The sequence below is a fragment of the Emys orbicularis genome, chromosome 1, assembly GCF_028017835.1.
Source record: "Emys orbicularis isolate rEmyOrb1 chromosome 1, rEmyOrb1.hap1, whole genome shotgun sequence".
NCBI classification, from domain to species: domain Eukaryota; kingdom Metazoa; phylum Chordata; order Testudines; family Emydidae; genus Emys; species Emys orbicularis.
The window spans coordinates 229701656-229729379 of NC_088683.1; the positions used below are offsets into that span (position 1 = coordinate 229701656).

Consider the following 27724-nt stretch of genomic DNA (forward strand, 5'->3'; position numbering starts at 1 on the left):
GTGCCGGACTCCAGCGATTACCAGCCCCCGCAGCCGCTCCCAACGGCTCTAACGGAAGCGCCCACAGAACGAGAGCGACACAACACTGTATCCGGAAACTGGGGTCTACCCCTTCCGTTCCGGGTTACGTCACTTCCGTAGGTCACAGGGCAGAGACGCTCTGTATTTCCTTCTCTCTATTCCTCCCATGGGGAGGGGGAAGGAAGAGGCAGAGCGGTTGGCTGGGAGAACGGGAGGGGCTAGCGATAGGGAAGCAAAGGAAAGGGGGCAGTCAGTGAGGTACAAGAGAGCGGGGGATTTGGGTGCAGGAGCTTCCTGCTCTCCCGCAAGTTCTCCCACGTGGGGATTGTTCATTGAAGTCAATGGCAAGTGCATGTGCAAAAAGATTGCAGGCTCGCTGTTCCTGGAAGGCAAGGAGGGAGAGGGGTGATCCACTATGTTCTCCCACCACTGCCGAAAAACCACGGTTTGGGGTTTTGTTTAGTTTGTACATACACATGCTATTTTGTAAATAAATACATTTCCCCTGCAGCACTTTTGTCACCTCAACCCACTGATCTTATACATGCAAACTTAGGCCCTGATCATGCATGCATGTACTTAATTTTTAGTACGGATGAATAGTCACATGAAGTCATATAGGACTTCCCATGTGTGTAAAATTCAGCATGTGGATAATCGGGACCATACATTGCAAGCTGCTTTGGGCAGGGTGCTGTCATTTGTGTTTGTCCATAAAGTACTATGGCTCTGTAAAAATACTGTTAAACCTGACAATGCTTTTTTAAGATTATGTCTTCAAGTTTTGGTGGCTTTCTCCGTATGGACATATTATAATGGAAGACCAACAAATTCCAAAGCGTATGTATCAAGGAGTGAAGCTACACAACTGGCGATCACGTGGGTGCCAAAAGCTTCAGTGGTGCAATAAGATTGCTGGTGGTGGCCATAAACTGAATATACAGCCTAAGCACATAGCCAGACATGATCCAGGTGGCCCTGAATCTGCAAGAAGGCCGTATCCCTTTAGGATTTGCCATGATGATGGTGTCTCCACATAGTGGTCAAGTGGAGTTAGGAAAGGTGAAATAGCATGAGACCCTTTTGAGAATTAAGAGGTAAGCATAAAGGGAAGAGACACTGACAGAATCAGATCAGTGCATGATGCAGGAGAATGTTTAAAATGAATCAAAAGGATCTATGTTATATATAAAATTACATTAACAAAAATAAAACTAACTTCTGAACAATCAACAAAGCTGGAGATAGATTTATCATGCTCTGTCTTTTAAAGCTCAATTCTGTATTGTGTTTGGAGCAGCCATTTACATCAATATGAGTTCTGTGTTCACAGTGGCTGCAAAATCAGCCTTGAAAGAAGATGACCTTTAGAAAAAGTTTGCTTTTCCTTTCAATAGTGAAATAAAGTATCTTCTTATCTGATTTCCATGTTGCTGTTGTAAGTCTCCATAATTTTGAAATTACTTATAAATCTTGGGTCAGTAGCTTGCACCAGAATATGTGAAGGCAGCATTTGACCAAACATTTTATTTCCTATTTTCCAGTCCCTCAAATCAGGAACAGTTGCACCAGGTCTCTGATAACTCTTCTTCTTAATCACTTTGCACTCTTATATTTAAATTTCATTCCTTTTCAGAGTGAGATTCCAATCAGTTAAATCAATAGGACTCTGCACAGCTGCAAGGGTTCAACTATGTGAATTTAACTGCATGATCAGGACCTAAATCCCAATGCAGGGAGATGGACTGTGTGTGCTAACATCATTTACATCCATTGTCTGCATCACTCACATTCTTCAGCAGAAATTCCCAGGGGATTGGAAAATCAAGAAAAAATCAGCTCTATTAGTAATTTAAATATCGTGGAGACTTGAAAGCAGTAGCAGTAGTATGGTGAGAACAGTGGGCTATTCCGAGCTACACACGGGAGATTTTCAAGGTCGATATTAAAAAAATATATAGCTAGCAGTCTGGTCGCAAAATGCTCGTGCCAAAAAGTGTCCCAGGCTGGGGCAGGCAGCTCAAGTAAAAATGCATGAGCAAAAGCGCCGGCGGGGCAGAGCAGGTAAGTTTGTGTGGAGGACACGGTTTGCAAGGGGCATTATTCACCCACGAACCTCAGGCCTCTCTGGCTGCCTGGCCCGGGTCCCCCTCCTCCCCTCAAGAGCCCCCCTCCCACCTACGGGCCGCGGCTCGGCGCTGGCTGCAGCGCGGGCTCCCTCTGGCGGCCGCCCGGAGACTCCCTCTGCCTCCCGCCTACGGCACCTGGGCCCGGGGAGGAGGAACCTGCAACTGCCTCCGCCGCTGAGACGCAGCCCGCGCCCAGGTAACTGCCGCCTGCCTGGCCTCTGCGGCCTCCCGCGCTGCGCCCTCCTGCCCGGGGCGAGGGGGACCGGCCGCGGCAAAGGCTCCCCTCTGTCCCCGGGCCGGGCAGGTTCCCCCGGGGGCGGCGCTGCTTTCAGGCGCCCCGGTGACAGCAGCAGTAGCGGGTTTGAGCTCCTCTCCCCCCGCTGCCAGGGCCGTGGGGGCCCATAACCCCGCTCGGGGCTCCCCTGAAGCCCCGGACTGCGCTGGGGTTACAGGAAGGGGGGGGTTAGCTCCTGCCCCCTTCACCCAGGCAGCACGACCGTGTTGCTTGCACGTGTGGGTAGTCACTGCCCACCTCTCCTGTAAAAACATGGGAGCCACACCAGCTTTGCCTGAGACAGGGTGACAGCACACAGGGGCAAACACTTAACCGTTTCCTCCCCCCCGTGCATGTTAGGACACTAGGAAAATGACCCATTGCTGAAGCAGTTTAACTGGTAGCGTGGCTGGAGGAGGAAGCTGATTCACCCTCATGATTAAAAGCATGATAGAGATAATGTTCTGCTGAGATAGGGTTGAAAACGATTTGAGTCCATATACACGAGCAGGTGAACTCTTTTCAGCATTAATTGAAACCAGGCAAGGTGTTGCTGTCAGCTATTGTCAGCAACATGTATTTCCCCAGAGTAGATGAGGCCTATGGGTCCTCTATTCCTGCTTGCACTCTTCCTAATATTTTTTTTAATATTTAGACATCTTTAAGTTGTACACTAGAGCCTCTTTCTGTCCAATGATTGGGTATATTCCAATAATTGTAGAAATTATTTCTGTTAATGGACTTCATCCTCATAGATTAGTTTTAGCAAATTTATCAACAAAAATTGGAGGCTTGTAGCTTTCCTGTGCAGGGATCATTAATACCTCCTGATGCTCAGGTCCCAGGTCAAATCTAGGGCCAAATAACTTTTTAGTCATGGACATGACTTATATAGTATATGAGCCATTTTGCTGAGGGCTATTTGCAGTTCTCAGCTCTAACAATACCAACAGAAATGTGAAAAGTAAATAAAAAATTCACCAGTTATACTAATTCATTTTCAGTACAATGCTGCAGGTTTGAGGTACAATCCTGCAAACACTTAACTGAAAATAACTTGTGTTAGTAGAAGCAATTAATCGTGTGAGTAAAGTTATTCACATGTGTATTTGCATGAGTCCGCACATTAAGAGCATATGGCAACCTAATACCCTCAGTGGTTTTTGTTTTGTTTCCCTTTCCTAGCTAGGTTTGTCAAATTCTTTCTCTGCTCATCTACAAGTCATGGGATCTTTGGAAATAATACTTTCATTTCTACAACTGAAACCATGACCTACTAAATGCTTCTAATTTGGCTTTTAAAAGTGAAAGTAAAAGACACTGCTGTCCACAGAGCACTGCTTAGCCATGTCAACCATGTGAGTCAAAAGAGAAAATGAGACTTCTTGAACAGTTCCCTATAGAAGCTTGGCTGCCACTTTCAACAGCATTTGTGGCCTGTCAGGCCCCTTTGAATTCTTGCATTCTATTGCAAAATAATGGGTTGTTTCTGTGAGCTCTTGGGCAACCTGAAGTGCCACTAAAGTTAATTTGAGTTTTTTTAATTGACTTCAGTAGGAGAAGGATTAGTCCTAAGACCCTGACTCTATAAATACTCAGGGAAGTGAGTAGTCCTGTTGAATTAAACAGGGCTAGTCATTTGTGTACTGTTATTGATATGCATAAGTGTCTGTTTAACATTTCCAATTTGGTTTTTTTTTTCCCCAGAAAGAGCGATGAAAATTGTTTGGACACAAAATGCTGTTGACAGCAGCAGTTGTAGGAGGAGTCCAAAACACAAGTGGATGGGTCCAAAAATCTTAAAAATAAATAAAATAAACCCCCTCAAAGTAGCATGGAAAAGTTAGTTATTAATAACATGGATTATTTTCCCTTTCCTGTATGGAACAAAATTTATAAGTTCTGCAAGTCTTTGAATTGTAGAACCTATGAAGTTCTAAATTATGTTTCTGGATACTACTAGGGTTTGAAAAATCCACATGCTTACCAGTAGCAAGGAGGACATATTCACTAGCTGAACTCTAACCATTCATTTAAAAAAGTTCCTAATCTGTCTGGTTGCAAAGAAAATCTTCCACATGAGAACCAGTGTAGTAGTGCTGTTTTCTTGAGTCTGCATAAAGAGAACTCTAGTGCCTTTGCTCGTAGCTTTCCCAAGGATCAACAGATTGAAAATGATAAGACTCGGGTCCATTTGGTTGCTGCTGTCAGAAGGTGGGAAGAAGTGGAGATGGAAAAAGAATTTGTTTAGTTTCCCTGTGGAGATGATTTGGAAAGCTATGATGAGCAGAAACAGACAGTAGAGATATTCATGGAGGGAACAACCAGGAGACTGTGGAAGGAGTAGAGCAGGGGTCGGCAACCTTTGACACACAGCCCATCAGGGTAATCCACTGGCAGGCCGCGAGACATTTTGTTTACGTTGACCGTCTGCAGACATGGTCCCCCCGCAGCAGCCCACCGCTTCCTGCAGCTCCCGTTGGCCGAGAACAGCGAACCACGGCCACTGGGAGCTGCGGGGCGCCGTGCCTGCAGATGGTCAAGGTAAACAAAATGTCTCGCAGCCTGCCAGCGGATTACCCTGATGGGCTGCCTGCTGAAGGTTCCCAACCCCTGGAGTAGAGTATTAGAGACTCTCCCATTTTCTCCTAGCAGCCAGAGGAGGGATTGCTGTGTGGAAGAGGTACTTCACATTTCAGTACTACTCATCAGAGGATATAGTAGAACCTCAGAGTTACAAACACCAGAGTTACAAACCGACCAGTCAACCACATGCTTCATTTGGAGCCAGAAATATGCAATGAGGCAGCAGCAGAGACAAAAAATAAATAAATAAAAAATGTAAACAACTAAAAAAATGAGAGAGAAAGGTTAAATAAAAGATTTGACAAGGTAAAGAAACTGTTTCTGTTCTTTTTTCATTTACATTAAGATGGTTAAAAGCAGAATATTTCTTCTGCACAGTAAAGTTTCAAAGCTGTATTAAGTCAACGTTCATTTGTAAACTTTTGAAAGAACAACCATAATGTTTTGTTCAGTGTTACAAACATTTCAGAGTGACGAACAACCTCCATTCCTGAGATGTTCATAACTCTGAAGTTTTACTACATTATGAATAATGGAGTCCCCAGATTTGCTGGCAGGAATCCTAGCACCCTTCCTCTTCTTAGCTATAAGAGTGATAGCTATACTGGCCAGGATGTTTTCCCTGCAGCTCATTGGTTGAGGGAGAATTTTGTGTCAGCCCCTGCCAGTAGGTGTCAGTTAATTTTTTCAAGCCCTTGTTATAATATTGCTACAATAATGACATTTTATCTGATGGAGTGGCTTTTCTGGGCTTGTGCATAAGCTTTGTGATCAGGTATACATCCCACTATGTGTACTATATTTAAAGTATTCAAAACGTTATAAAATATTATCTATATGTATACATTCACATAGGTTAAAATATGTAACATTCTTTTAAAATATTTTGAGCAATTTAAAATTGCCACATATGAGGCAGTTTTTGTGGTCTACATAACAGCCAGGTATTATTATTATTGATATTTATTTATTTACATTGTTGCACTTTGTTGATTGGCCATCTCTGAAACATTAGGAGGGACATTGCTTAGCAATAACCCTGCTCCCCTTGTGGTGATCAGCATCAGTGGAATGACGTATGTTTTGGCTAAGGGGAGAACCCAGGCAGAAGTAGAAGGACAAATAGAAGGTGACCTGAAAAGAGAATATCTATCTATCTATCTATCTATCTCACTCAGTGGTTCTCAAACTTTTGTTTCACACAGCAAGCCTCTGAGTGCGACCCCCCCCTTATAAATTAAAAAAAACACTTTTTAATATATTTAACACCATTATAAATGCTGGAGGCAAAGCGGGGTTTGGGGTGGAGGTTGACAGCTCATGACCCCCCATGTAATAACCTCGTGACCCCCTGACGGGTCCCGACCCCCAGTTTGAGAACCCCTGATCTATCTATCTATCTATCTATCTATCTATCTATCTGTCTATCAATCATTAATGTGTAAAGTAAAATTGATTTCACTTATTTTTCAAATGAGTGAAAATTTTGAAATTTAAGCCCCAATCTTGCAAGTTACTCTATTTAGATAGACCCTGAAGCTGTGCAGAACACCATTGATATCAGCAGGGCTCTGCATGGAAGTAGAGGTCAGCTTTTGTGCACTGCATTGCAGACTTAGAGGCTTTGTTATTAGCACTATTTCCAAGTTTTACACTGTTTATTGTATATGCAGTACTGCAGTTGTGTACATAGCAAGTGAGATTGCCTCTAAGCCACTAAAAAGGGGATTTTAAAAAATGCAAATTGTTAAGAACCAGAGAATGACGATCACAGCATGAAGTCCCTTCTATGGTTCATACCAGTTTTATACACCTTTTGCAAGTATTTTCACTAGAGTGCCAATAAATAGTTCTGCCTATCAGCAGAACTGCTACTGGTACAAGCATTAGATTTGGTTTCTTGTTTGTCTTTCAGGTCAGTTCTTTTGTGGAATTATCTCAGAAAAACAGAATTGATACAAGAACCATGTAGAGCAATAAGAGTACAAGTTTGCTTTTAATACTTTCTGAGTTTGCTTGTGTTGTGAATTCTGTATTTTCATGTACTCCACTCTTCTAAATTTTTCATTTCTGTATTTGTCTTTTGTCATTCTGGGCTTCTGTAGTTAACATTTTTTCTTATAACAAATGTGAATGTAAAGGAACTATTTTTTTTCTTTTCCACTAGTGTTTGCTCTGTACCAAATCATTACCAGGCCTGCGTTGATCCTGTGGGAACTTCTTTTTTTGCCCCACATGTGAGTCTGGGTTGAAAGCGGTAAAGTGACAACCTGCTCTTCTTCCCATTCCTCAGCCGGAGGAGGATGCTGGGAGAGAGCTTTGAATTGATCAGACATCCACAACAGATCTATGAAACATCCAGCAGGATGAGCTCCCACCACCTTGGTTCTTTCCAGCAGTGAAGCTGCGGCTTAGGGTGGGAGTTACTTACAGCATCTTGTCAGGGTAGTTTTACTACAGGATGGTAAACTTTGCTGTTGGACTCCTCACCTCATTTTTTGTATCTGCCCCTGGCTAGTAGGTATCTGGTAATATGTTAAGCCATGGTCTAATTACTAGATTTCTTTTAAAGCACTATTTTTTGTTAGGCTCTCTGATAGAGTGTTTATTTACTGGGCAGGACTGTAAAGCTTTATCTTGTATACACACACACACAGACACACACACACTCTCCCTTCTTGTAGAGACTTTATTTATGTTTTAAGATAATTAACAATTAGATGCGAAACTTTGAATTGTGTTAACAAGCGCTGTACACCTCTGTCTTTCCTGGGAACCATCTGAAAATACATCTCTCTGTTTTTTAAACAGCTTGTGCCTTGGACTTGTATAAATACTAGTGCCTATTGTTGTCTGTTTTGCAGGCTTATTGTGACATTGTAATGTTGGGAAGGTCTGCACTGCTTACAGCTGTACATGGAAGAAGGTAGCGTTCTGAAGCTATTATAGCTTCTTGTATATTTTTGATCACTATCGCATATTCCAATGTCTTTGGATTTATTTGATATTTAATTTGGAAATATTACAGATACAGTAGTCTTCATCTTTTCACTGTAATATGTCCTCGAACTCTGTATTATTTTATAGCTTAGAAGATAGGAGGTTTCTGAAAATGACACATCTACCTGCTGTGTAGCATGTGTTCTGAATGACAGTCTGGTACTTGTTAACTCATCTCTGACATCTTAATAAAAGGATGAATCCATTTCATTTGTCTCTTGTCCAGTACATTAGCCCTGTTGTACTTCCTATGTCAGTTCTCCGGTGAGATACTGGGCGGAGTAATCAAACCAGATCTTTGATTCTTAGACAGGAGAAGTAAAGAAAATATGCTGAAAATAATGTTTATTTTTTAATCTTAAAACAAAAGATACTTCAAAATTGTAAAATATTAATTATAAAATCATATAAATTAAAGATGAAGTTGGAGAACTCTTGGGAGAAAGTAGGGAGGTCCTGGAAACAGTGCAGAGACACAGAGCCTTTATGGGTCGATCCCTCTGGCAGATGCAGACATACACAGGTTTTTGAGATTGAACCGTCAGCACTGTCGGTAGGGGCATGTGCCCCTGCTAGATGGAAGAAGGTTGAGGAGATTCTGAGTTCAGACTCACAAAGTTTCTTTGTCCTGATAGGGGAATAACCAACATAGCAGAGAGTGTGGCCCATAATTTTTAAGCTGACTGTCCTTTAAGACCCGATTTTGAATTGACTGGGATTTTTCCTTAGCAACACAAAGTCTGTATACTGAATCTATAGTCACACTGTCATTCAAAGCAAAGGGCTCTGTTGGTCAATGTTTTTTGTACTTGTGCTTTTTTTCAGTTTAATGCAATTTCTCTGTGGTCCAAAGTGTGTGTTGTTTGCACAGTATTAACAAATAAGAAGATTACTATATGCATACTGATTTCTAGGCAGAGGTTTGACCAAGCTGTGTACTTGAGATAAAATTTAAAATATAAATTATTTTACTAGGCACCTATCACTCATGGAATTCTAGGATTCTTATATAAAAAAAATAGCATTGCATTAAAAACAAAAATAACACTTAGTAAATGTCATTTGATACAATAGATTTACAGTGTAATATGTGAATTTAAGTATCAGTCATGTGCCTAAAGATTTTTGATGGTCACATCTAAATTCAAATAAAGAAAAAAAAAATGAAAATAATTTCATTTCAGTTTCACATAAATGTCAGTACTGCTTATTGTTATGAAAACAAAACCAAAAAAATCTTAGCACTTATATAGCACTTTAACTTCATGAAGGTACTAAAGTTAAACACAACCTTGACATTATGGATATAAGTAACTGTAATGGTCTAAGTTAAGTCAAAGAAATAAAAGCTAGGCTGTGCAAGATGGCTTAATTGTGCTATATAAGCATTTCTTTACTTTTGTTTCATAGAATCGTAGGACTGGAAGGGACCTTGAGAGGTCATCTAATCCAGTTCTGGGCTGGTGATCAGTAGTGCCATGCATTGTTCTGTGGAAGATCTGGTTCCATTTTCCTTTTCCAGTCTGTTGCTTCCTGGGCTTAGTGGGGACAGCAAGCTCTCTCGAAGAATAGTGGCTACATGATAGGCTCTGGGGGCAGATGGGAGAATGAAAAACAGCTGGAAAACAGGGCGAGGGGATCCTTTGGTTTGGACAGTCCTGCAGAGGTTCAGTCTCTTCCTCTAAAGATAGAACTATCAGACAAAGATAAAATTTACTGTGGTTAATGTCATCAGAATGAAAAATCCTGAACTAAAGTTAGCAGAATATGTATGAAGTGATTTAAAAAACTTTAAATTTAAAATGATTTAAAGTCCAAAATTGTGACTATTAATTTTGATATTTTGGTTTCTGAAGCTCATTTTGGCTTTCCTTTTCTGCATGCTGATTTAGTGTGATTTCTAAGGATAAATGTGTGTTTACCAAATGTGCTTTTTGTCTCTGTTAGATTTCCAACTCGAGACCTATGTGCTGCTACTCATTTTCCAATGAAGTACATCCTGGTAACCGGTGGTGTCATCTCAGGCATTGGCAAAGGAATCATTGCAAGCAGCATTGGCACCATACTGAAATCATGTGGTCTACGAGTCACTGCAATCAAAATTGATCCTTATATTAATATAGATGCTGGAACTTTCTCACCGTATGAGCATGGTATGAAGAGTGATGCTGTTTCTTTTGCATGCATAAGTTCAATGACATTTTATTTTCATAAACAGAATTTAAATGTATAATGTTTTTGAAAAATTATAGATAGATCTTTACTAACAGGTCATCTTGTCCATCTATGTGACAGTGCAGGATTGCTCCCTACTGCATACTTTCAAGTGCATTGTCTAGTTTAATTTATGATAACTCAAGTGAAAGGGCTTCTACCACTTTGGCTGGCAAGTTATTCCACAGTTTAATAGACTGCACTGTTAGGAATTTTCCCCTGATGTTCACTTTGCCTGATCTTTGTCTAACTTGATAGGTAAAGCATTTGATATAGTGCCCTCCAAAAATGTTACTTGAAAAATTAATTCATAGTCACTTGCTTATGAATACTAACTACCATCCAGAGTGAAAACTAGATAACAAAAGGAAATGACGCATAATATGGGGATATAGAGGTATGGACTGCTGTAGATATTGGTGTTAAATGTGGTTTTATTTAATGCCATCAATAGTGAACAATACATGGTAAGGTTAAGCAACAATTAGTTCAGTTCAGGTTATACCTAATTTGAAAGTTGTGTGAACACTTGTGAAGACAGAGAAATAACACAAAGGGGTCTAGAGAGCCTGGAAATAACAATATGAGAATCAGCTTGGAAATATAAACTATGATACAATGAGAGCAACAAATCTGAACATAGATATTTAGGGGGTGGGAACCACTTGGAAAGCAGTGATGCCGTAAGCTCAGTTAGATATGATCTTATAATGCAGTATAGTGATGAAAAGTGGCCAATGGAATTTTGGGCTGCTCTGCCAGAGGCATCACGTCATAGAAGTAATAAGGACTCTCTAATACAGGATAGATGAGATAGTACCTAGAATGTGAAATCAAAATCAGTGGGATTGCACAGATGTAACAGATCAGAATTTGACCCACTGTGCCCAGGCACCTCCTCTTTCTCACTGGGCTTAGCACTTCCCCCTCTGGCAGTGGCAGGGCTTGAAGTAAATCAGCCCCACTCCGGATATAGTTTGTCTTCCCACTCTCTGTTTATTTATCAGTATTTTCAAGGTAGGCCTTGGGGCAGGCCCAGGGAGTGCTCTTCCACCAAACAAAAGAGTCAAATTCACAAACACAAAATAAAGGGAGATACCTTTTCCTGCTGCCTCCCTCTCTGGGGGCATGGGGGTGTTTTCCTTTTATTGGCCCTGGGATGTCAGTCCTTCCCCTAAACAGGCACTCAGATTTGGTTGTTTCCCCTGTAGAGAGGAGAACAGCCTCTCAACCTGGAGAAGCCTCTCTCCCTGTTGCCCCTAGCCTTGCAGCAGCTTGTCTCTCCTCCCCATCTCTCACCAGAGGAGGAGTTTTCAAAGGTCTGAGGCAACCCCTTCTCAGATTATAAGAAAAAGGGCCTTTATCTTTCTAGGGCTAACATACCTGCCTTCCTCCACTCTCTTGCAACAGTCCAGCCTGACTTTGTCATGCCACTCATTTTGTTCTTAGCACCTCAGTACCAAATCTCTGTCAACAAATTGGAGGGTATTCAAAGAGCAACATAAATAACTAAGGGGTCATAAGGCTTACAATAAGAGATTTAAATAATTAAATATGTATAATTTGACTTTAACAACAAAGTTGGGTCGGTTGACATTTTAAATGCCAGTCCTGTGTAGAGAAGGACTGTCAGAAAGAGATTTGGGTTTGAATGAGGTCAGTTGGATTGAAAACAAGGCAAAAAAGTTCGAACAAGGGCAAATGTGTATATTATTGGCTAGTGGCTTAGTAAGGATCTACCAGCATGTCTTGGTCAAGCTCTTAGACAAAACTCCTATATCCTTCTAATATCCTAAAACACCAAGGAGAGGGAGGTTGAACCTGACACCTCAGACATGAATTAAATAATACAAATTAGAATAGATTGGCTGGGACAAATTCATCTAGATGTCAAAAGCATGTGGCTATGCTGCTAACCAGCCAGCTTTGGAAAGCATTCCACAAGCCACTAGCATTAGTTGAAAGTGTACATTTTAGTCTCTCACAGAAAACTGGAGTTTTGTAAATGTTTAGGAGTTGAAGTTTTAAAGCTTGTTTGATTACATACAATTCTCCATACTTCTTGTATGGAGTCGATCATGATGAGTGGGAAAAAAAATTGCAGATGAGTTATCCAAATCTTACGTGGTCAAGGTCCAGATTTATAAATGAAAACACTACTTGCATCCTCTGCCACATCATTGATTTGCTCATCATAAAATAAGTTGTGCACAGCATTCAAAAATATACGTCCTGCCAATAGTAGTATTTTAAATTATGTTGCTTAGGCAAATTCTGACTGGGGGTCTTTAGTCTACCCTGCAGCTTTTGGAGGCAGAGACAAACTTGTTGGCTTTGGATGCAGGCTTAGCTTCTCCCACTGAAGCTAAGCTACTCCAGTTCTTTTTGTCTCCAGAGCTTCAAGGGCTGAAAATGAACCAAAACAATTTCAATTGTATATCTAAAACATGATATGTTAATATGATCTACAAAACTTCATTGCAAAGGTTTTCCCCTTTTGCAGGCCAGTCCCCCTTGCTATGGCAGAATAAATGCCAAAAGAGCCCAGAGGTAAAAAGTGCCTCAATTGTTTCTCTTTGCTCCTAAAGTGAAGTGTATTGAGGGGCTGTAAAGAGGTGTATTTTTGATCAGAAAAGATGGGCTCTATACTCGGGAGACAGATCTGAGGCCAGAAAAGACACTTGAACTCTCTTCCTGACCGGCAGCTGATAAAAGGGAAACCTATAATGAAAAGGATAAGGGTGACCTTGCTCCCAAAGTGAAGCAGGAGCAGTGCACCAAACAAACCAAATGTAGCCCACCCAAGGGACTTCAGGCCTCCAAAATGGCCACAATGGGTATGTCAGAGGAGAATGATAGAACCCTCCATCAGAATCACGGTCAGCTGCACAAACAATGCTGGGTATGTCTACACTGCAGCTGGGAGTGTGCCTCCCAGCCTGGCTAGACAGACAAACACTAGCTCTGCTTGAGTTAGCACACTAAAACTAGCAGCATGGATGTTGTGACACGGGCAGCGACATGGGCTAGGCATCTGAGTATGATCCTGCACAACCCCCCCCGGGGTCCATACTTCATAGAATCATAGAATATCAGGGTTGGAAGGGACCTCAGGAGGTCATCTAGTCCAACCTCCTGCTCAAAGCAGGACCAATCCCCAACTAAATCATCCCAGCCAGTGCTTCGTCAAGCCTGACCTTAAAAACCTCTAAGGAAGAAGATTCCACCACCTCCCTAGGTAATCCATTCCAGTGCTTCACCACCCTCCTAGTGAAAAACTTTTTCCTAATATCCAACCTAAACCACCTCCACTGCAACTTGAGACCCTTACTCCTTGTTCTGTCATCTGGTACCACTGAGAACAGTCTAGCTCCATCCTCTTTGGAACCCCCTTTCAGGTAGTTGAAAGCAGCTATCAAATCCCCCCTCATTCTTCTCTTCTGCAGACTAAACAATCCCAGTTCCCTCAGCCTCTCCTCATAAGTCATGTGCTTCAGCCCCCTAATCATTTTTGTTGCCCTCCGCTGGACTCTTTCCAATTTTTCCACATTCTTTTTGTAGTGTGGGGCCCAAAACTGGACACAGTACTCCAGATGAGGCCTCACCAATGTCGAAATAGACGGGAATGATCATGTCCCTCGATCTGCTGGCAATGCCCCTACTTATACCGCCCAAAATGCCGTTAGCCTTCTTGGCAACAAGGGCACACTGTTAATTCATATCCAGCTTCTCGTCCACTGTAACCCCTAAATCCTATTCTGCAGAACTGCTGCCTCGCCATTCGGTCCCTAGTCTGTAGCAGTGCATGGGATTCTTCCATCCTAAGTGCAGGACTCTGCACTTGTCCTCGTTGAACCTCATCAGATTTCTTTTGGCCCAATCCTCTAATTTGTCTAGGTCCCTCTGTATCTTATCGCTATGTCACGGAGTCCCCAGGCGATGCTCTGGAACTGCTCCCCACAAAGCCAGTCAGGACTTTGGGGAGCCTCCTCTCCCTCGGAGCAGACCGTCTTCAGGGCAAGAAGCTCACACGGCTTCACCTCCTGGGTCTCTCCTGGGAGCATTCAGCATATGCCCCTCCGTGCGCTTCCCACAGCGAGTCCGCCCCGGCGGGGTCCTTGGGAAGCCAGAGGGTTCTGCACCCCCCACTTCGCAGTCAGACATGACTCTCAGCCAGCCAGTAAAACAGAGGTTTATTAGATGACAGGAACGTGGTCTAAAACAGAGCTTGTAGGTCCAGCGAACGGGACTGTCAAGGCTGTATCCCTACTTTGAACTTTAGGGTACAAATGTAGGGGCCTGCATGAAAACTTCTAAGCTTAACTACCAGCTTAGTTCTGGTCCGCTGCCACCATCCCAAAGCTAATTCCCTTTCCTGGGTAGCCTTGAGAGACCTTCGCCAATTCCCTGGTGAATACAGATCCAAACTCCTTGGATCTTAAATAAGGAGAAATTGACCCTTCCCCCCTCCTTCCTTTCACCAACTCCTGGTGAATACAGATCCAAACCCCCTTTGGATCTTAAAACAAGGAGAAATCAATCTGGTTCTTAAAAAGAAGGCTTTTAATTAAAGAAAAAGGTAAAAATCATCTCTGTAAAATCAGTATGGAAAATAACTTTACAGGGTAATCAAACTTAAAGAGCTCAGAGGACCCCCCTCTTCTGTCTTAGGTTCAAAGTACAGCAAACAAAAAATAACACTCTGGTAAAAGGTACATTTACAAGTTGAGAAAAACAAAGTAAATCTAAGACGCCTTGCCTGGCTTTTACTTACAATTTTGAAATAAGAGAGACTTGTTTAGAAAGATGGGGAGAACCTGGATTGATGTCTGGTCCCTCTCAGTCCCAAGAGCGAACAACCCCTTAAACAAAGGACACACACAAAAGCCTTTCCCCCCCCCAAGATTTGAAAGTATCTTGTCCCCTTATTGGTCCTTGGGGTCAGGTGTCAGCCAGGTTACCCGAGCTTCTTAACCCTTTACAGGTAAAAGGATTTTGGAGTCTCTGACCAGGAGGGATTTTAGTACTGTACACAGGAGAGCTGTTACCCTTCCCTTTATAGTTATGACACGCCCCCCAAATCACAGATAGTGTTGGACGTTTGGTTCCACACTGGCTGTGATTTCTTTCCTGGAGCTCTAGGAGAAAACAGAGTTAATAAGACACATGTACCTTTAGACATACTACTGATTTTATAAAAACTAACAATATGTTTCATTCCAAGAACAATTGTTAACCAGTTAACTCTGGGAAACTTTCCCGGGAGAGTGCATCAGCCACTTTGTTAGAAGCTCCCGAAATGTGTTGTATTTCAAAATCAAAATCTTGGAGAGCTAAACTCCACCGAAGAAGTTTTTTGTTATTTCCCTTGGCGGTATGAAGCCACTGTAGCGCAGCATGGTCTGTTTGTAGTTGGAAACGCCGTCCCCAAACATATGGGCGTAGCTTTTCCAGCACGTACACAATGGCGTAGCATTCCTTTTCGCTGATTGACCAGTGGCTTTCCCTCTCAGACAGTTTCTTGCTGAGAAACACGACAGGATGGAATTCTTGATCTGGTCCTTCCTGCATTAAAACTGCTCCCACGCCTCGCTCGGATGCATCTGTGGTTACTAGGAACGGTTTGTCAAAGTCTGGGGCCCTTAGCACAGGGTCAGACATGAGGGTTGCCTTAAGCTGGTTAAAGGCCTTTTGACACTTATCAGTCCACTGAACTGCATTTGGCTGTTTCTTTCTGGTTAGGTCTGTCAGCGGGGCGGCGATTTGGCTGTAGTGTGGTACAAATCACCTATAATATCCGGCCAAGCCTAAGAAGGATTGGACCTGTTTCTTTGACTTTGGAACCGGCCACTTTTGGATAGCATCCACTTTGGCCTGTAGGGGATTTATAGTTCCTTGACCCACCTGGTGCCCCAGGTACGTCACTCTGTTTTGGCCTATTTGACACTTTTTAGCCTTAACAGTTAGTCCTGCCTGCCGGATGCGCTCGAAGACTTTTTTCAGGTGCTCCAGGTGTTCTGTCCATGAATCAGAAAAAATGGCCACATCATCGAGGTAGGCAACTGCAGATTCTCCCAATCCCGCTAGGAGACCATCTACAAGTCTTTGGAAGGTGGCGGGTGCATTTCGCAACCCGAAAGGAAGTACATTGAATTCATACACCCCTGCCTGGGTGACGAAGGCTGACCTTTCCTTAGCGGGTTCATCTAGTGGTACTTGCCAGTACCCTTTGGTTAAGTCTAAAGTAGAGATGAATTGGGCATGTCCCAATTTCTCCAATAGCTCATCTGTGCGTGGCATTGGATAGTTGTCAGGAGGAGTTACAGCATTTAGCTTACGGTAGTCCACGCAAAAGCGTATTTCCCCATCTGGTTTGGGAACTAGAACCACTGGAGATGCCCATGCACTGGTAGAGGGGCGGATTATACCCATCTGTAGCATGTCCTGGATCTCCCTTTGTATAGCCGCTTGGGCATGAGGTGACTCCCGGTAGGGTGGGGTTCTAATTGGGTGAGCATTACCTGTGTCAATGGAGTGGTATGCCCGTTCGGTCCGTCCTGGAGTGGCTGAGAAAATCGGTGCAAAGCTTGTGCACAGCTCCTTTATCTGCTGTCGCTGCAGACGTCCCAGGGTCGTGGAGAGGTTCACTTCTTCCACGCCACCATTCCTTTTTCCTTCATAGTAGACACCTGCAGGCCACTCCGCGTCATCAGTTTCCTGGGCTGTAAACTGGCAAACGTTTAATTCTCTTCTCCCCAGTTCAAGAGGAGGGAAGGATTTAAAAGTAAACCTGACTCTTCTAAAGGAGTTCAAGGGGGCCCGGAGGGTAGGAACTCACATTAAAGCTAAATATGGGGGAAATAATGCAGAGTTTATTAGCAGTGCAGAAGTGAATGGAGTAAGGTGTATGGCATGGAGGGACACCGCAGCAGATATCACTTTGGTTAAAGCAAGTCTTGTCAGGTGTCAGCCAGGTTACCCGAGCTTCTTAACCCTTTACAGGGAAAAGGATTTGGAGTCTCTGGCTAGGAGGGATTTTAGTACTGTAGATAGGAGAGCTGTTACCCTTCCCTTTATAGTTATGACAGGGACCCCTCTGCCGGGTCCATTCTGGGGCCCAGCGAGGCAGACCCCCATCTGCCCTCCCTTCCAGTCCCCAGCTAGCTCCAAACTCCGAAACCCCCTCCAGCCCCTCTTTCTCCCGGCTTTGTCTCTTTCCTGGGCCAGGAGGTCACCTGATCTCTTTGTTCACCTTTAGCTATTTCCTTGCAGGGGGGGAAGGGGCCCTGGCCATTTGTTGCCAGGGAGACAGAGTGTCAGTGATTTATGCACACTGGCCTTTCCCCACCACCTAGAGACTTAAGAACTGCATAGGGGAAACTGAGGCACCCACACAGTATTCAGAGGAAACATTAAGAACAGTCCCACTTCGTCACACCCTACCCTCCAGCATATCTATCACTCCTCCCAGTTTAGTGTCAATTGCAAACTTGCTGAGGGTGCAATCCACACCATCCTCCAGATCATTAATGAAGTTATTGAACAAAACCGGCCCCAGGACCGATCCTTGGGGCACTCTGCTTGATACCGGCTGCCAACTAGACATGGAGTCATTGATCACTACCCGTTGAGCCCGACGATCTAGCCAGTTTTCTATCCACCTTATAGTCCATTCATCCAGCCCATACTTCTTTACCTTGCTGGCAAGAATACTGTGGGAGACCGTATCAAAAGCTTTGCTAAAGTCAAGGAATGACACATCCACTGCTTTCCCCTCATCCACAGATCCAGTTTTCTCATCATAGAAGGCAATTAGGTTAGTTAGGCATGACTTGCCCTTGGTGAATCCATGCTGACTGTTCCTGATCACTTTCTTCTCCTCTAAGTGCTTCAGAATTGATTCCTTGCGGACCTGCTCCATGATTTTTCCAGGGACAGAGATGAGGCTGACTGGCCTGTAGTTCCCCGGATCCTCCTCCTTCCCTTTTTTAAAGATGGGGACTACATTCGCCTTTTTCCAGTCATGCGGGACCTCCCCCAATCGCCATGAGTTTTCAAAGATAATGGCCAATGGCTCTGCAATCACATCCGTTAACTCCTTTAGCACCCTCGGATGCAGCGCATCTGGCCCCAAGGACTTGTGCTCGTCCAGCTTTTCTAAATAGTTCTGAACCACTTCTTTCTCTACAGAGGGCTGGTCACCTCCTCCCCATGCTTTGCTGCCCAGTGCAGCAGTCTGGGAGCTGACCTTGTTCATGAAGATGGAGGCAAAAAAAGCATGGAGTACATTAGCTTTTTCCACATCCTCTGTCACTAGGTTGCCTCCCTCATTCAGTAAGGGGCCCACACTTTCCTTGACCTTTTTCTTGTTGCTAACATACCTGAAGAAACCCTTCTTGTTACTCTTAACATCCCTTGCTAGCTGCAGCTCCAAGTGTAATTTGGCCTTTGTGATTTCACTCCTGCATGCCTGAGCAATATTTTTATACTCCTCCCATGTCATTTGTCCAATCTTCCACTTCATATAAGCTTCTTTTTTGTGTTTAAGATCAGCAAGGATTTCACTGTTAAGCCAAGCTGGTCACCTGCCATATTTACTATTCTTTCTACACATCGGGATGGTTTGTTCCTGCAACCTCAATAAGGATTCTTTAAAATACAGCCAGCTCTCCTGGACTCCTTTCCCCCTCATGTTATTTTCCCAGGGGATCCTGCCCATCAGTTCCCTGAGGGAGTCAAAGTCTGCTTTTCTGAAGTCCAGGGTCTGTATTTTGCTACTCTCCTTTCTTCCTTGTGTCAGGATCCTGAACTCGACCATCTCATGGTCACCGCCACCCAGGTTCCCATCCACTTTTGCTTCCCCTACTAATTATTCTGTTTGTGAGCTGCAGGTCAAGAAGAGCTCTGCCCCTAGTTGGTTCCTCGAGCACTTGCACCAGGAAATTGTCCCCTACACTTTCCAAAAACTTCCTGGATTGTCTTTGCATCGCTGTATTGCTCTTCCAGCAGATATTGGGGTGATTGAAGTCCCCCATGAAAACCAAGATCTGTGATCTAGTAACTTCTGTTAGTTGCCGGAAGAAAGCCTCGTCCACCTCATCCCCCTGGTCTGGTGGTCTATAGCAGACTCCCACCACGACATCACCCTTGTTGCTCACACTTCTAAACTTAATCCAGAGACTCTGCAGTTTCATACTGGAGATCTGAGCAGTCTTACTGGTCTCTTACGTACAATGCAACTCCTCCACCTTCTCTGCCCTGCCTGTCCTTCCTGAACAGTTTATATCCATCCATGACAGTACTCCAGTCATGTGATTTATCCCACCAGGTCTCTGTTATTCCAATCACATCATAATTCCTTGACTGTGCCAGGACTTCCAGTTCTCCCTGCTTGTTTCCCAGGCTTCTTGCATTTGTGTATAGGCACTTAAGATAACTCGCTGATCGTCCTGCTTTCTCAGTATGAGGCAGGAGTCCTCCCCTCTTGCGCTCTCCTGCTCGTGCTTCCTCCCAGCATCTTGGGGCAGCAATGTTCACACTATTTTTAGCCTGCTAGCTTAAGTAGAGCAGGCATGTATCTGTCTACCCAGGCTAGGAGGCATGCTTCCAGCTGCAGTGTAGACATACCCAGCATTGCTTGTGCAGCTGACGGTGGTTCTCTGTGGCAGCAGAGGGAACAGAGCTTCTGTGAGGAGTCAAATTCATCAGAGACTGCATCCATCCCCTGAATCAGCCAATGTACAAAGAGGAGACATTTTCAAAGGGACAAGGGGAAGTTAGGTGCCCTACTCCTATTAACAATCAGTAGGAATTGGGCACCTAATTCTCATTTGTGCCTTTGAAAAATCTTCCTCAAGGATAGCACTGCTCCTACAAAACCTCTAACCCCCTCATACTCAAACTATGCAAGCCTTTTGCAAAAATTGTAAAGTCTGCCATGAGCTAATGGAGTTCTCAGACACATCAGCCTTTGAGGACTCCATTGGCTGCTGGAAATCTTTAAAAAATATTTGCTAAATGTCTGCATAGTCTCACACAGAGAGGGCTGGAGGTCTTGCATCCTATCTAGTTTTGAGTATCTTGGTTGATCCATACAAACTCTAGAATGAAATAACCACACTTCCAGAAAATACTGAAAGTCACACTATCTCATTGTCTGGAAGATGGACTGGGTGATCTAATAGGCTTTTTTCATCTCTAACTTCTATGTACTATGAATAAATTTAATGTTACTAGGCCAACCTATATTTGAGATGCAACATTTAAAAAAGGTGCTAGACCTTTCCAAGAGCTCATTTTTCAAAGAGTTTCCTATAAAGTTTTTTGGCAGGAGGCCACATGTAATAAATTTCAGACAGAAAGGAGTCTTTCTGAGGAAGGTAGAAGTGAAGGTCAAAATTGGGTTTATAATAGAAAACTCGTTATAGTCTTAACTATAAAGTCACTTTCTCAGTTCCATGATAAGGCAAATCTTTGGCAGTTTCATTCTTGTCAGTTTGACAGCTTCAGAAGTTACAGCCTGTGGTGTGAATGTTCTGTGGGTGGTTAGTGTAGTGGAGAATTGGAGAAAACCCCCTTGATTACTAAAATATTTCCAGCTGTGCTTGGAGTGGAAGTGTACTTTGGTATCTATTTAGAATGAAAAGAGGCTTATTCACCACAGGAATCAAATTCAGAACTGGGTCCTGTCAATTTCAAAGTCCAGAAGGCAGGTGCTTTGAAGAACTGAACTATTGCTTTTTAAGTCAGAGGGAAATATGACTTACGGAATAGCAGAGCAGCACTTGAAAGCGGGTAGCTGAGATATCAATGCAGAAGCAGCCTAGTCCAATAGATAGGCACAGGACTGGGACTTAAGGAGAACTGGATTCTATTCCTGGCTCTGCCATTGCCTCATTGGGTGGCCTTAGGTATATTGCCTGATCTATTGAGTGTGTATTAATTATATTGATCAATTAGAAATCCCAATAACATTCTGTGGGTTGAGAGGGTCCTGGCTCCTGATCAGACCCAGAAGTATTAGAGTTATCACAATGATGAGAACCCTGGTGTGCACAGTGAAGACACTCACACTTAGGAAAGACCTTCTGTCTTTGTAATAGCAGCAAAGAGTCCTGTGGCACCTTATAGACTAACAGACGTATTGGAGCATGAGCTTTCGTGGGTGAATACCCACTTCTTCGGATGCATGTGTCTTTGTAATATTTTTATTAGCACTGTTAGCAATATCACAAACACTTCAACTCCACGAAGAGGGTAGAAATAATATAAAATGAGTGTCTGAGCATCCATATACTCACACCATCTCTTGCAGAACAACCCAAAATGTTAGTCGTCATCCTCATTGTCATCCTTACCAGCAGTCATCGTCCTGGCCTCTTCCAAGGCACGCTGGCTGAAATGCAGTTTTTATGTGTTCAGCTGATTCCCACTGTGCCTAACGCATATTCAGTAGGGGTCTCAGCCCCTTTTCCTTGTCTGTATTTTCTCACCCTACTAAAGTTGGGGTGCTCTTCTCCCGTAAGTTACTAGGCCTTTTACCTCAAGTTTATTAGCATATTAATCAATTAGTGACTATGGCATTCTTGTGGTTGGATATCTGCTGATGTTCCTAATTTAAAATATCTAAAGCTGGTATAAACTGACATCTTGTGGTTACCTGTCAGCAGTTTAGTCATACTCATTTATTAAAGCAGTCTGTCTTGTGATATCTTATTATTTAGGGTTACTCCTGGTTAGCTTTTTGGGCCTTAGGTCTTGATTAGTTTAGCTAAGCCAGGGGTTCTCACAATAAATTTTTTGGTGGTCTCAGCATGTGGCCACCAATTCTTGCGGTGGCTGCTCTGACAATTTTTCCTAAAATACTTAATTAACTTTAGGAAAAAAACAAATAAATGTGCACACATACACGTCCAAATCATTGTAATTTATTTATGTAATAGAAAGGTAGTAGGAAGTAGAGCTCCCAATTCAGTGCACCCTGACTTTGTTCGTATTCTAGTGCTCGGAGGGTGTCACAGAGCGGGAGCCCCTCACCCTGTCGGGAAGCTGCCAAGCCCTGAAGCAGCCCTGAGCTGTTGAGCTACTGCGGTAACTACAGCATCTGTAAACAGGCAGAGGAAACACTGACCAATCTCTCTGTCCCTGCCTCCCATGGCCCTTCAGTGAGACCCCACCCCAGGGAAGGTGGGTCAAGAACTCACTGGCCACCTTTGGAATCCTAGGCTCCGTTCCCAGATCGGGTGTGAGCAGGGGAGCTGCTTGGGAGTGCCCCAGCGATCGAATGCTGCAGCCACCTCCACTGACAAGAGCCACCTCCAGTGCCGTGTACACCAGCCCTATGTGTTTCCAGAGATGCTGCCTGGCACCCATGAGGAGGAAGCTGCGTGGTGCAAGGCCCAAATCCTGGCGGTGCATCTCGTTGCCCTTGGTAACAGCTATTCAGGAGCAACAGCTGGGCGCGGCAGGGAGGGGCCACTGCTTTGTCTCCTCCAATCTCCACCCACGTTTTGGAGGCTGTTGTGGTGGCAAAAAAATCCACTGGTGGCTGCATGTGGCCATGGTGCCCGCATTTGGAAAATGCTGAGCTAAGCTATTGTTTTACAGGCCTAGAGGCTTTTAGGCGCATTGCATTATGCCTTAACTTAAACCTATGTCTTATCTACCAATACCTATAGGCTACAGGTAAATTGTTTAGGCAGTACTTTTTAAATATGGGTACCTCAAGTTAATCTGGACCTAAGTCCCGATTTCTCATAAATGTCAAGTTGTGCTATTTTTTTTTACATGTGTAACTGGAAATTATCACTAGAGATATTCATTTAAATGAATAAGTAAGTAAATAAGTGCATTTATTATAAAGGAAAAGAAAATCCTGTTTCAGATATAAAAAGCTATATCTATAACAGGCAGTTTAGTGAAATTTTTACTAAAGGTGATAAAGCAAAGTTCCTTTGACTGCTGTATGCGAACTAGTATATTTTTAATAAAGATTTCATTGTGTGCCTAAATACATACCAATCCTTTAACAATAGGTTATAATAGCTCGTACTATCAAATAAAAGTTAAAAAGTCTATTTATGTACTTGTTGCTGATAATAATAATATAATAGCACTCATAATCTTCAAAATGCTTTTACAAATATTAATTAAACCTGTTCACATTACTGAAACATATTTCTGGGAGCTATTGTAAATTTTCAGAAGGTGACTTTAAATGAGGGGGACAAATTTTGCACTAGATTATGTTCATGTAATTCTGTGTTCTGCACTGAGGTTGTGCAGTTTAACTGAGGGCAGAATTTTGCCCTCATTTTTATGAAGATATGAATATTATTAGATTTTTATTAATTAATAATTTAAAAAGAATACCAGCAATTATTATTTTTATGGACCAACCTCTTGCCATATGTATTTTAAACCATATTAATATTTGAATTAAATAGATGACAGAAAGCATCCACATAAGATGAACTCCTGTTTTTTTTTTATTTTATTTTTTTTAAACCTGTGAAATATAAAAGGATCTAATTAAAAAAGGAGAAAAGAAAAAGAAATAAAAAGGAAAAAAAATATTTTTTCTGCTCCAGGGCTAAGCCTTTGTAGGCTATATTTTAGCCTGGCCTATGCCATAGAGCTGCCCATCTCCACTCACTGTGTCATTCTCCTAAACGAGGGGTGGCCAACCTGAGCCTGAGAAGGAGCCAGAATTTACCAATGTATATTGCCAAAGAGCCACAGTAATATGTCAGCAGCTCCCCCGCTCCCAGCGCCTCCCATCCACTGGCAACCCCGCTGATCAGCGCCTCCCCTTCCCTCCCCACACCTCCCGATCACCTGTTTCATGGCTTGCAGGAGGCTCTGTGGGGGAGAGGGGAGGAGCGAGGGCACGGCAGGCTCAGGGGAAGGGGTGGAGTAGGGGCAGGGTCTGTGGCAGAGCCAGGGGTTGAGCAGTGAGCATCCCCCGGCACATTGGAAAGTTGGTACCTGTAGCTCTAGCCCCGGAGTCGGTGCCTATACAAGAAGCTGCATATTAATTTCTGAAGAGCCACATGTGGCTCCGGCGCCACAGGTTGGCCACCCCGTCCTAAACCTTGGGACAGTGTCCATCAGGTTTGACTTCCTGCAGCTCACATTAGTGACGAAAATGGGGTATTAAGTCAAAACTGGATGTAAAAAACAAGGTCTAAATATATCTATATGTAAATAGAGAGAACAGTTACATGGCTTCTTGTTTCCCATCTTGTCTGCATCCAGGTTAATGTAAGTGTGGCATTTTGGTTACGATAAATGTTTAGACTTTTTAAGGTGATTGAAATATATAAATCTGTCCTCTTTCCTTGCCCCAATGTCATCTAATGGGAGACAGAAAGGCATATTTCAGTCTTTTAGATCATATAATCAGTTATTTTTTACAATCCCAAAACATTTGCTCTTCTTTAAGGGCCTGATCCAATGCCTGTTGAAATCAATGGAAAAACTCTCAGTGATTGAATAGGTATCGGGTCATGCTCTAAAAGAGTAGGCTGTGTAGTCTGGAAATATGCCAGCTTTCCCCCGTTATTACAGTATACCAGATTCTAAGTCCTCCTCAAAGTTTGCAAAGTAGCCTTCTGTATCAATAGTTTTACAACTAATCAATACAGCTCTGTATGCAACAGTCACTTTTGCTTGTCAGTAACCTCCTAGCAAACACCAGGATGACTGATTCCTTTGATCAAAATGCTGTCAGCAATGTAACTTTAGCTAGCTGAACCCACCGTTCAGAGTTCCCAGGTTAATCTTTTCATGATTTCCAATTAGCCAAAGTTTCCTCATTCTTTATTCTCAAAGAGCATGCTCTTGAGAGGTGGTGGGTATACTCAGCCCCCGCGATTTAAATGGGAAATTAATAGCATACTGGAGGAATTTAGCATCTCACATAATAAGATTGTAAATCATCTACCCTCTTGTGCAGTGCATTTTCTTTCATTATTTGTTCAGAGAGTATTTGATATCCTGATGGACACGTTTTTACATTGCAACTGTGTATTTACACATTTTAGAGCTTACCTTCAAAAGATTTTATCTTTGTTTCTACAATATGAATCCAGCAAATTATCCAGTCATTGATGTGTAAGAGCAGTGCTCTTGCTGAGGTACTTTTCAGTTCTGCCAACGCACTTTCCCATCGGATTTCATATGGAGCCATGTTGGAGGCAACAGGTGTGGTTCCCTCGCAGGCTGATGTTTAAAAGAGGCATCTTTAGAGATCGAAAAAAGGCTCTGGGCTTGATCCAAAGCTCTTTGAAGTCAATGGAAAGATTCCACTGACTTCAGTGGTCTTTGGATAAGAGCCTAGCTGTGGGTATGATGAACCAGATATTTATGCTGAAACAACTGAATCAAAACTAGGAGTAAAATTTTCAAAAGTTGCTAAGGCCTGGTCTACACTAACCCCCAAATTCGAACTAAGGTACGCAACTTCAGCTACGTGAATAACGTAGCTGAAGTCGACATACCTTAGTTCGAACTTACCGCGGTTCAGACGCGGTCCACACGCGGCAGGCAGGCTCCCCGTCGACTCCGCGGTACTCCTCTCGCCGAGCTGGAGTACCACAGTCGACGGCGAGCGCTTCCGGGATCGATTTATCGCGTCCAGACCAGACGCGATAAATCGAACACGGAAGTTCGATTGCCAGCTGTCGAACTACCGCGGTAGTGTAGACCTAGCCTTAGTCACTCATGCAAATTTTACCTCAAATCTGAGCCTAAAATAATTAACATAATTGAAATAAAGTACTGCATTTCATTGCGCTTATTTATATAGCACCTTTACTAAAATGTATTTATTATGTTTGCAGAATTCCTGCCATTTATTTAGTAATTTGTAATCATTGCTTTCCTATGTGTTAATGTAGGAGGAAATCCCAGTACAATTTATTTTTTACCTTTTCATTTTCTTTTTCAGGTGAAGTTTTTGTCCTAAACGATGGGGGAGAAGTTGACTTAGACTTGGGAAATTATGAAAGATTCTTGGACATCAACTTATATAAAGATAATAACATCACCACTGGAAAGATCTATCAACATGTAATCAATAAAGAAAGACATGGAGATTACTTGGGAAAGACAGTTCAAGGTACTTTCCATGTAGTTTAAATTCATGCAGATTAGTTGAGTTTCTAATAAAGACTGTTTAGAACAATTACACGGGTAACTTTTATTCACTCAGAGGGATACTGACATATTTGCATTACTGGATTAATGTGAATGAAGTGGTCACTTCAAATACTTTCCTGGATTTATGACAATTTTGTTGATAAATTGGACAACTGAAATTGTAAATTAATTTAGGTCAAAGACAGTATGAGTACAGTAGGTAAGTGTGCTGAAGCTGCCTATTCTTCTAGTTGAGTACATCATTCTGTCCTCCAGATGATCCAGGAGGAGTTTGCTTCCCATTTGCATTCCAGTAATCAAGTTTTACTTGCATATATGTTTACAAAGAGCAAATTTCAGTTGCAGCTATAAATATTCAGGAACATCCTTTTAAATTTGCATGCAGTCATTCACATTGGACGTGCTGGCATGCTCATCCATTCAAGTTTCAGAGGGGGCATACTGCATAGAGCAAGTGCTCTTTGCTGCCTTGACTCAACCCTTCTTCCTTGCCAACAAGATTTGGCCATACTTTAGTCATTCCACCAGCTAAATTACCCCACTGGGTTTTTCTGGGTTTTTCTCTCCTCTCTAAGTAGGAAGCAATATGTGGCCCTATGTTAGGAAGTGCTTCCTTTTTTCATTTTGCCTTGCAGTTGTTCCACACATTACTGATGTTGTACAAGAATGGGTGATGAATCAGGCAAAGGTTCCTGTGGACAGTGACAAGAAAGAGCCACAAATATGTGTCATTGAGGCAAGTATGAAACTTCCCATCTCTGCAGATGTAATCCATGGGGTTGGTTATGTGTGATGAATAAATAGAGCTTACTTTTCCTCCCTTGTTTTGTGTTGTGTATATATGTCAGACTGAGTTGATATGGATAGCAACAACAAAGACACACAAATGCTGTATGGCCCTTGGCGTTAATTCTGAGTATGTTATGCATGGATTCTTTCCTGTGACTTCCACTAATGTGATTAAATCCCTATGCAGAGCATTGAAACTTGCTGAAGAGTGGCTCCTTAGGAGCCGATTCTCTCTTAAAGCAGCCAGTCAGTGTAAATAAGTTCTTCTTTGAGTGCTTGCTCATATCTATTCCAGTTAGGTGTGTGCGTGCGCTGCATGCACAGATGTTGGAAACTTTTCCCTAGCAGCTACCCGTCAGGCCGGCTGTGGAGCCCCCTGGAGTGGTGCTGATATGGTGCTCTATATATGACCCTGCCAGCTCGACCCCCCCCCTTCCATTCCTTCTTACTTGTTGGAACAGTGGTCTCTTGTTTGCAAGTGCTCCATTACTCCCTAGCTACTCTACCTATCTCTGTGTATAGTTACCCTATTGTTAGTTAAGTGTTAGAT

At 42.9% G+C, this 27724-nt stretch overlaps 1 protein-coding gene across 1 annotated transcript in view; it reads left to right on the forward strand.

Moving 5' to 3' along the window:
* The first annotated feature begins 2295 nt into the window (after positions 1-2295).
* Positions 2296-27724, forward strand: part of CTPS2 (CTP synthase 2) — a 137273-nt gene continuing 111844 nt past the window's right edge. The window contains exons 1-5 of the mRNA XM_065414159.1: positions 2296-2346; positions 7875-7936; positions 9958-10163; positions 26174-26344; positions 27021-27121. Coding sequence (XP_065270231.1) covers positions 7893-7936; positions 9958-10163; positions 26174-26344; positions 27021-27121 — 522 coding nt within the window. The 5' untranslated portion in view covers positions 2296-2346; positions 7875-7892. The remainder of the gene's footprint in view (positions 2347-7874; positions 7937-9957; positions 10164-26173; positions 26345-27020; positions 27122-27724) is intronic.